Source organism: Carassius gibelio, chromosome A2, assembly GCF_023724105.1.
Source record: "Carassius gibelio isolate Cgi1373 ecotype wild population from Czech Republic chromosome A2, carGib1.2-hapl.c, whole genome shotgun sequence".
NCBI classification, from domain to species: Eukaryota; Metazoa; Chordata; class Actinopteri; order Cypriniformes; family Cyprinidae; genus Carassius; species Carassius gibelio.
Window position 1 is genome coordinate 29,237,653 of NC_068372.1, and position 10,561 is coordinate 29,248,213.

At 32.8% G+C, this 10,561-nt stretch overlaps 1 protein-coding gene across 1 annotated transcript; it reads right to left on the reverse strand.

Annotated features, from left to right (window-relative positions):
- Window positions 1-999: 999 nt before the first annotated feature.
- Window positions 1,000-10,355, reverse strand: LOC127937880 (NADH dehydrogenase [ubiquinone] flavoprotein 2, mitochondrial). The gene is made up of 8 exons (XM_052534311.1): window positions 10,193-10,355; window positions 9,090-9,152; window positions 8,539-8,601; window positions 8,262-8,378; window positions 5,277-5,445; window positions 4,231-4,340; window positions 2,906-2,982; window positions 1,000-1,170 (listed from the first exon to the last, which is right to left on the reverse strand). Exons 1-8 carry the CDS (start codon window positions 10,232-10,234, stop codon window positions 1,077-1,079), a joined length of 735 nt encoding a protein of 244 aa, XP_052390271.1. The 5' UTR covers window positions 10,235-10,355; the 3' UTR covers window positions 1,000-1,076.
- Window positions 10,356-10,561: the final 206 nt, after the last annotated feature.

Below are 10,561 nucleotides of genomic sequence, written 5' to 3' on the forward strand. Positions count from 1 at the left end.
GTTGTTTTCTCTTCTAGTTGTGAATATGAATCTAATGGCTTTCCAGGTTAACAGTAAAAATTAAATATCATGGTACTACCTGGAGTACTGATACACCTATTAAGTGGTTAATATTTCAAAGGTTTTTGATTATTGTCATAGGACAGTAACTGTACCTGATATATATACACGCACACATATCAAACACACTGCTTTCTAGATATTGTTCTGCCAAGTACTGTAAATGCCATGGTATATGATTATGGCAATCATGTACTATAGTATATTTATTTCGCACTACTGTAATATTGCCGTTTTGTAAGGAAAGACTTGTCTGGATGGTGAGGCTGTGTATGGAGAAGTGCATGTGGAACAGCCTCAGAAATGCTTGCTTTTTTGATGTGGCTCGTTTATACATCTTGCATCTGCCACTGTCAATGAGGTTATGCTGTATGGATGGCAAAATGTAGGTCTTTAAAGCATTGTTTATATCAAATACACAAAGTAACGGAAGACTAAGCCATATTACTGTATGTATAAAGTATATTAGGAGTGGAGGCCCTCACTGTGACCATGCACAAGAATATTCCTGAATTAATAACCATTTGGGCATATTTTGATGAATATGCCATAACCCCAATGTGTCAATAAATCTATATAAGACATATGGCATATTAATCTGGGTTTTTTTTTCATGCAAATATGTTATTCTGTAAATATGTACATGTACAGGGCCTACGTCTTTGTTAACTTAGAACATGCTGATTATTATGTGTTGAGAAATATTCCATTAGCTGTAGAGCATATAAACTATTTGTTTGGAATGAAACATGAATAAAATGGGAAACTGTTTGTATGTAAACATGGATCTTTTTTGTATCACAAAATATTTTTAAAGGGATATGAATAAACTATTCCTTTATTGTGCATAGTTTTGTATTCCCCTTTAATGCTCCAATACCTTTTCACAAGTCTCAACGTTCAAAAAATAAACAATAAAATTCACACTAGTCTATTGGGTATAATTAATGATCATATTTTATTTACATACACAACATGTCTGAGGTTTACAAGGACTCGAGATCACGCCGGTCCGTTTACAGGTCAGGCCTCACACCAAAGCCCGGTCCAGGAGAAGGTTCAGTCAGCGAGGTTAAACCTCCGGCAGGCTCGCATGAAAAACGTCCACTCCTGATGGACGCAAGATCATCACAATCAATTAAAACATTCTTAGCATGCCAAACGATTCATTAAAGAGACCTGATGAACTAAGAAATCAAAAATCCCTTGATCTTTTGACAGAACAGGTCAATGTACAATCAAAACCTTCTCATTAATCTAAAAACAACTTATACTGAAACAAGCTCAGGAAACAAATCGTTTTGGAATGTGCCACTTTATGATGTAATAGTGTGGCTAAGCACCGCCTCCTTTAGCCACGCCCACTGATACGCACTTGTTTACATTTTTTTAACCCAAATGACACGTTTTCATGACGTCACATCAGCATCCATCTGTTATTTTAATAAGTGAAGTGTTAGCTAATCACAGCAGTGGACATCTTGAGTGAACCCCACCAATAAAAACAGACCGTTCTGCAGAGAAGCTCGAGAACAGGACACGAAATAGGCTTTTAATTCTAAATGATGATGTTTTTTAGATGTAAAATGTTCGCCTGATTATTTATTTCTCTTCTAAAGATAACATTAGGTGTCTATGAGCTCACCATCGGGCTCTTACAACTAACAGCTGACCCTTCATCTGACAGTCATTCCTTGTAATAAGCTTGTGTCTGTGAATGTCCCCAAAACTCCCATGACATCACAACCAAACTGTACTTGACTCAGAACCAGATAAACCAATCATTTGGCTTGGCACATTTTCTGAAGAAGATCGAAATATATCACCAAAGAAGATGAATTGCTTTCACATACAATTCTCCCTGCAGCTCTTTAAAGTCTTCAAAGATAGATGGAATTAATAGAAAGATGGTCTGACATTACAGGATAGACCATTACCAAGTAATAAGACTAAAAATAGCAAAAACATATACCTTTATATATAAAAATATATATATATTTAATAGCAATACTTTAAGCATGGGTGCATTAAATTAATTAAAAGACAGTAAAGGCATTTCTAATGTTACGAAACATTTCTATTTCTAATAAATACTGTTCATTGAGCACCAATAATAACTGAGCAGCATATAATTCTGATTTCTGAAGATCATGTGACACTGAAGACTGAAGTAATGATGCTGAAAATACAGCTGTGCATCACAGAAATACATTTGATTTTTCAATATATTACAATAGAAAACAGTTATTTTAAATGTTAATATTATTCCACAATATTAAAGTTTTACTGTATTATTGATCAAATAAATACAGTCGTGGTGAGCAGAGGAGAATTTGAGCTTAATATTAGTTATGTATTTACTCTGAAATAATATAATTTTCAGAGGAATCAAGTCCAACTTATTGGACTTAATTTAATGTAAGAAGTAAAATGCAATGCAAAAACTAGTTTGGGATAATTAAGTCTACATTGCTTTTATCTAAACAAAACACTATTAGATTAAACGGTGAACACTAGAATTATAATTAATAATTTAATCATTTATATGCACCATCCCTAATATAACAAAGCATTGCATGCATCCTAAACATCAATTTATCACACATTAAATATATAAAACATTTTAATACATGAAAATACCATGCATTTTGAGTGATGACAAATTATGAATCAGTTCACTGTTGAACTTCAGTGAATTTGCATTAGAAAATTAAATCATAGATGCTTTAAACTTATATTTGCAATTTGTGGAAGGAATCTGATGATACATGCAATGGCTACTTTAAAATTACATTAAAATGGCATTTATCAGAAAGTAATATTAAAAGAAGGGAGATTTATGTACCTGGGTCCAGGAGGAGGAATTCTGTCTGCCTTCAGCTCATCAATAATCTGCTCGATGTCTGATGGTTTAAGATCCTCCTAGAAACCAAAATAAGAGAAGGAAGTACACAGGAAACACTGATTAATGGAGACTACCTTGATTATAACTTATGCTATGATCTCCGTCTTAAAGAGATAAATGAGCTTGTGAATTCAGTGAACACGTTTAGATCATATTTCACCAAAATCAAAGACATGAATGATATTTTGCACAAAGAAAATAAAGGCTTAAGATTTGCAGAGATGTTCCTAAAAGGGGTTAAATATCTTTAAACAAACACAACCCAAGGAATATTCACCACTGATGAGGTAAATTAATCTTGATTTAAACATGAGGCGGGTTATAAAGACAATCTCTCCTTTAGCGAGAAATCCCCTGATAAGGTTTTTTTTTTTTGGACAACTAAAATAAAGGGAAAAAAATGTAATAAAAATAATTATTAGCATTATAAGTACAATATTTAGTTCTTTCTTTGTATGTCTGCATTCTTTTGACAGATTTGACAGAATACAAAAAAAAATGCATATATATATATATATATATATATATATATATATATATATATATATATTATTATTATTATTTTGCTGCTGTATAATTAGGACTGTTATTAATACAATGACATTTATGCAAAACTCTTTTGTTTGTACATTATGCATTCTTTCTCAACTTTTTGACAATTCAAATAAATTACAATACAACAAAAAAACTATGCACTAGCTTTTAGATGATGTTTTATAATAATTATTATTAATTGTATAATTATAATTAGTTCTTTCGTTGTGTCTGCATACTTTTTTGACAAATTAGACAATTAATACAACAAAAACATGCATTATGAATATTATATTAATATTTCATGGTGGTTAATAATAATTATTGTAATTTGTACAAGTATATTTAGTTATTTTATGTTTTGCATTCTGTTTTTACTTTTTGAATATTAATATAAACTTCAGTAAATCAAAAAGCAATATTAATACACTCAACACTATCAATATTATTAACTGATGATGTATAGTAGTAATAATAATTAATAGTAGCACTATTATTTTTACACTTACAGTATGCAAAGTTTATTTGTTTATACGCTCTCCAGTCATAAAGTGTGTCTGGCCGATTATCAGCCAATCAGAAGATAAGGATTACTTTAGACTCTTTAAAGCACATATGTCCAGATGAACACAATAACAGGCCTCTCTCAGCACAGGTACAAACCTGGAGAAACTGCCTCCTCTAGAGGTGAGATTAAACCTGGCATCATCAAGCTTTGTGATCATACTCACATAATAGTTATCGTTGATTTGGACCATTGGTGCGTTCACACAAGCCCCGAGACATTCGACTTCTGTGAGCGTGAATAATTGATCTGCTGTGGTCTCACCAACTTTGATACCTGAAAGGAGAGATAATGTTTGGGTTAGAAAATTAAATATGTAGTCATTACTTACATTATATTACTACTAATTTAAATATATATATATATATATATATAATTTTTTCAGCTGCCAATGCATCATTTCTCATAATTGTTTGCATGAAGAAACTAAGATGAAGATTAATAAAGATATAGAGTAAATACTATATAGCCATTTAAAACAATAAAATTGATTTAAAATCTAAAATTAAAGTGCAAACAGAATATATAAAAATTAAATCAATTTTAAAATATTAATTTGTATAAGAATGATTTATCTGTTGTGGTCTCACCAACTTTAAAACCTGATTAAATTAAATTAAAATGCATAATTGTTACTTAGGTGTAACTTAAAAAAAGGACATTTAAATGTATATATATATATATATATATATATATATATATATATATATAAATGTATATTATCACGTATATATAATTATTTAATCATTTTTATATTTTTATTACATCAAATTTGATGTTATTTCAACTAGTTGACAAGGCATAATTTCTCATTCTTACAATTTTGAGCTTGAAGAAACAAATATTAATTACAATAATATATCAATGATACTGAAATAGCACTGTATGGAACACTAAAGAAGATAATTGAAAGAATATTTTTTATGATGAAGAAAAAAAAAACATGTTTGACTTGGAATAACATGAGGGGGAGTAAATATTAAATAATAACACTGCCTTTCAATCTTAATAGCTTCCGATTTTGTTTCTGCTTCTAAAACAAATTGTTCTCAGAAAAAGATTATTGCAATCCTTAAGTGTGTTAACCCAGCATCTTCAAATATTCGCATCTCTTAGCAGCCTGGCTTTGGCTTGTTTATACAGCGAGTGTGTTTACTGGTGGCGTGCGAGTCGAGATCTCTGTATGGAGAGCTGGAAAGGGTTCTCGCTCACCCAGTTTGTTCTGGATGGCCTCCAGGATGCTGTCGGAGTCACAGAGCATGCAGGGCGTCGTGGTGCAGATCTGGATGTGGTACTTTCCCACCGGCTGACGGAGGAACATGGTGTAGAAAGTGGCTACTTCATAAACCCTCATCGGAGCAACGCCCAGGATCTCTGCCACCTGCAGGAGAAATCAGAAATCACATCAGACACGAATGCTTTTAGGAGGACCATAACTGAGAAACTCAATATTTTAATATGTTATAAAATAACAGGACATTCACCGTCACAATTGAACAAATATATATTTTTGTATATAAATTTGATTGTATTTTGCACCTCTGGAGGAATGGCTAGCACTTTGTACAAGCTTCTGTTTGAATAAAAAATAAACCATTAAATCATGGTACAGGGTTTGTTTCATACTTTTTATGACAACATATCCACAAATTACTGAATACGTAAAATGCTGAATATCTATAGCAGGTTTGATACTTTACAGTATGGAAATTAGATTAGATTCAACTTTATTGTCATTATGCAGAGTACAAGTACAGAGCTAATGAAATGCAGTTAGAATCTAATCAGAAGTGCAAGAATATATTGTTTTATATACCGTACATAAATGTTATAAATGCCATGTGTTTCATGAAGCCTGGGTGATTTAAACATACTGCTGTGCACAAAATGTGCACTGAAACACAAAATACTTCACAAAGTCAAAAACATTGTATGAAATAAAAACAAAGTATCAACTAAATCAAAATTGGCATGTCACTTTTATTCAATTTTCCACATTTTAACTATGGTTAATTAATAGGATTCCACACAATAAGTTTCCATAACTTCGTCCATGAATTTGTAATTATCAGATAATAACAAAAAAATTATTAAACAGAGACTGCACGCAGTTATTGCAGTAAAGATAAATAAATAAACTTGAAATAACAAACATTATCTGAAAAAATAAATAAATTATATATTAGGGCTGTGCAAAAAATCTTATCAGTAAAGATGCTCCTGTAATTAGAAGTATATCCCCAGCACGTGCGTTCAGATCAGGGTTGCCAGGTTTTCACAACAAATCCTGCCCTGTTGCTCCTCAAAACTGATCAAAAACTAGCCCAATCGCGTTTCCAGAAGTTTCCCGATAAAAATTGCTTCCCGGGATTAAAATATACGTTTTTTTTTAGCAGGGTTGCCTTGGTAAAATTCACATTTTAGGGGCTAAATATCACGTTATTGGTATTGGGATTGCTTCAAACCGAGGACATGAAAAACAACCGCAGACTTGGCAACACTGCTTCAGGTGGAGCGGCAGTAACTGCACAAAATCGCTTTCAAAATCGACAAAGAATCGCCTGCGATTTTAAAGGTCCCCTTCTTCGTGATTCCATGTTTTAAACTTTAGTTAGTGTGTAATGTTGTTGTTAGAGTATAAATAATATCTGTAAAATTCTAAAGCTCAAAGTTCAATGCCAAGCGAGATATTCTATTTAACAGAATTCGCCTACAAAAAACAACCCGTTTGGACTACAGCCCTCTAGTTCCTGCAGTAATAACGTCACTAAAACAGTTTTTTGACTAACCTCCGCCCACATGAATTCACAAACAGGGGGGCGTGGCCTTGTTGCGCTCCGACGGAGAAGAAGGAAGAGCTGTTTGTTTTTGTCGCCATGTCATTGAAACACTGTTTTTTTCATCTCTGAGTCCAATCACCTTTGTTTGGGCTTCCCAGGAACGCTGTACTTTGAGATTAATGGTTACAATTTATGTTTAACTCGGTTCCCGAAAATTATAATGCACATGTAAAACTATGTGCAGCTCATTTTGCTGAGGACAACTTTCTCAATCTCAATCAGTTTAATGCTGGATTTGCACAAAGATTATTCTTGAAAGATGGAGCAGTTCCCTCTTTGTCTGGAGAAGGTGTTGTTTATGGACCACAACTGGTAAGTGTATTTTATTATTTAAGTTGGTGCGTTTAACAGTTTCTGTAACTTATTACACAAAGGGCAACGCTGTTTAGCTTTGTTAACTTGATGTTAGGGCTGTGCATAAAAAATAAATGCGGTTTTCATGCGCATCTCGTCAGTAAAAACGCTCCTGTGACTATAAATACATCTCCAGCACGTGCATTCTAGCCCAATAGCGTTACCAGGAGGGCAGCCTGCTCTCAGCTGCTGTCGAATCACAGCACAGGTACCGCTGGCCCAATCAGAACCCGTTACGTATTTCTGAAGGAGAGGCTTCATAGGCCAAGGAAGTCATCAGCCCGTTTTTGTGACAGTGAAAACAGCAGTTTACAGATAGGTGAACTGTGTGAAAAATACTGTGTTTTTTTACACGCGAAACATGAACACATGTTATATTGCACATTGTAAACACAATCAAAGCCTCAAAAAAGCGCGTAAAACGGGACCTTTAACATCGATTTTGTGTAGATTGTCAGTGAATTACGGCTCGGTGTATTAAATGCCAACCGGTGTTGCCAAGTCTGTGGTTGTTTTTCATGTCCGCGGGTCACAGCGACCCAAATACAAATAACATGATATTTAGCCCCTAAAATGCGAGATTTACCAATACTACCATGCTAAAAAAAACGTATATTTTAATCCCGCATTCGATTTTTTGCACAGCCCTATTATATATATATATATATATATATATATATATATATATATATATATATATATATATATATATATATAGCTAAAACAGAAATAAATAACTAAACTATAACTAAAATATAAAAAACTAATAAATACATTTTTAAAAAATCTATATATACATTTAAGACAAAAAACATAATAAAAGTGACAAACACAATAGAATTACAAAAAATTTAGGTTAAAATAGAAAATACAAACACATTAAGAAAAACTATAATAGAATATCAATAACACTAACTAACACTGTTCATAGCTAATAGAATCGCTCAAATAAATGTATACACTATTAAATCATTTTAAAATATGCACTGCATGTGCATGTCACCTTGTTCATAGCTGAAATAGGAAGCCATCCGTGCTGCCTCTGAGCCAGATCCAGCACAGGAATAGTGGCAGCCGCCCTGTGTCCCTCTGGGTAATTATTAATGATGGCATCAACTCTCTGTTACAGACCAGAGAGAACAAACACACAGCTATGAGCTTTATTCAACATATCAGACCACAGCAAGACATATTTGATCTCACCTGTGGAATACAGATGTGAAATTACAGCAAAAATGGATATCAAAAATTTAAATAATATGCGGTTAGATTTCTCTCACCTTCATGTTTTCTGGGGTGAACTCAAATGGAGTCTCTGGGTTGTTGGCCGGTGTGTCTCTGTGCTGGAATAATGAAAGCAGATCAAACCATGCTACATTAACAAGAGCTTTAGAATAATAATGTGTCCTTCTGGTTTAGGCTGCGTATGTGCGCTTTATACAACACAGATGTTTACAGCAGCATCACAGTGTTAAACAAGAAAAATAACAGTATTACTGTAGCAAAGTTCTTTAATTATATATAAAAAAAATAAAGCAGCTCTGAAAAGACTATAGTGACAATCAATTCACTGTTGATTCATTTCAGTTCAATAACGGAGTATATCAAATTATGAAACAAGCTTAATTCAACTATTAAAAGTCAATAGAGTCGGAATTCAGCTCGAGTCAACGCTGCAGAGTTTTCTACTTATGAAACAAACTCCGCTATAAAAATGCTCTACAGAAAACAATAGTGTAATTATTTAGCTTGATTTCATATTACTGAATATGAAGTGTCTCATGCATATCAGTGCAAATTCTGCAATAAACACAATAAAGTAAATTCTCACCACAAAGATTCCTCCTGCTCCAGCTCGAGCAGAAGTCTGGTGCAAACTGCGGACGTGTCTCGCCTGAAGAAGAAATACAAAGAAAAGATTTTCTTTTTTTACTAACTGCTAAACCAACACATCCCTTTTTGTATATTGTATGCAATAATTCTAGATAATTAATAATAATGATAGCTATATCTATGGGAACCACAACTGTGTTTGTTTTTTTTATTTTAGAAACATACATTTTAGGCTTTTATACCTATGTTTGATACTCTTTTACCTTTTGTTCTTTAATATTTTGAATTGTTTTAGTTTTTCTTTTAAATGTTAACTTTTTTAATTTTGTGGTATGCATTTGTCATTTTTATTTGATTTGATTAAAATGTGCATAGTATTTATACAGATTAAGCTTTTAGTTTTGGATCTGATAGTAGTTGTTTTAATACTACAATTGATTGCTCCTGTTGTCCACATTTGTAAGTCGCTTTAGATAAAAGCATCTGATATATGACTAAATATAAATATACAATATCTTGTGCACTAAGTATGCAGTGCTTATGCTCTATTATACTTTATTTTTTTGTTTGTTTATGCTGCATTAGTCATTGCAATATATACACTGCTGTCCAAAAGTTTGGGGTCAGTAAGATCTGTAATGTTTTTAAATAAGTCTCTTCTGCTCATCAAGGCTGCATTTGTTTGAACAGAAATACAGATGAAGAAAAAAAACTAATATTTTGACATTTAAAACAATCGTTTTCTATTTTAATATACTTTAAAATATAATTTGTGATGTAATGTTGAATTTTCAGCATCATTACTACAGTATTTAGTGAAGCATGATCCTTCAGAAATCATTCTTAAATGCTGTTTTAACACAACCTCAACTCAACCTACCTGGGCGAACAGAAACAACTTCTAAAAAACATAATATTTGTACGATAAATTATTCAAATACATCACAGTTGTAAAGACAATCTGGCCTCATTATTAGCTGTTAGCGCATTAGCTTCATGTCCTTGCACAGATGTCAACGTCGCTTTACATCATAATTAATTTGCAATTCCTTCATTTACCTCATGAATAATCCGCTTACAACATATATAAAATTAACCTACCGCATTAGACACGGCAGAGCGCAGAGCTGAAGAGAAAAACATCTTCTTAATACGCTCGGTCAATTTAAACACAAGCAATGGCGGACGTCATCAAGTAACGCGAGATCGATTGAGCAGGTCTAGTTACGCAAGGGACGCTCTATAGTCTGTATAATGGATCACCGAGCAGCAGAAGGAAAATACAGATGCACATTGTGTTGTTCTTGACATGCCATGATAAAAATAACACAGACATTCAGCATGCACACTTGTAGAACTTAAGTGCTTAAATGCTAAAACGGTTGGTCATGCAACAATGTAACCAAATGTTGTAACCAATTGGGGTTTATTTTAAATGAAAATAAATTATCTACTTATTTGTATTTTTTA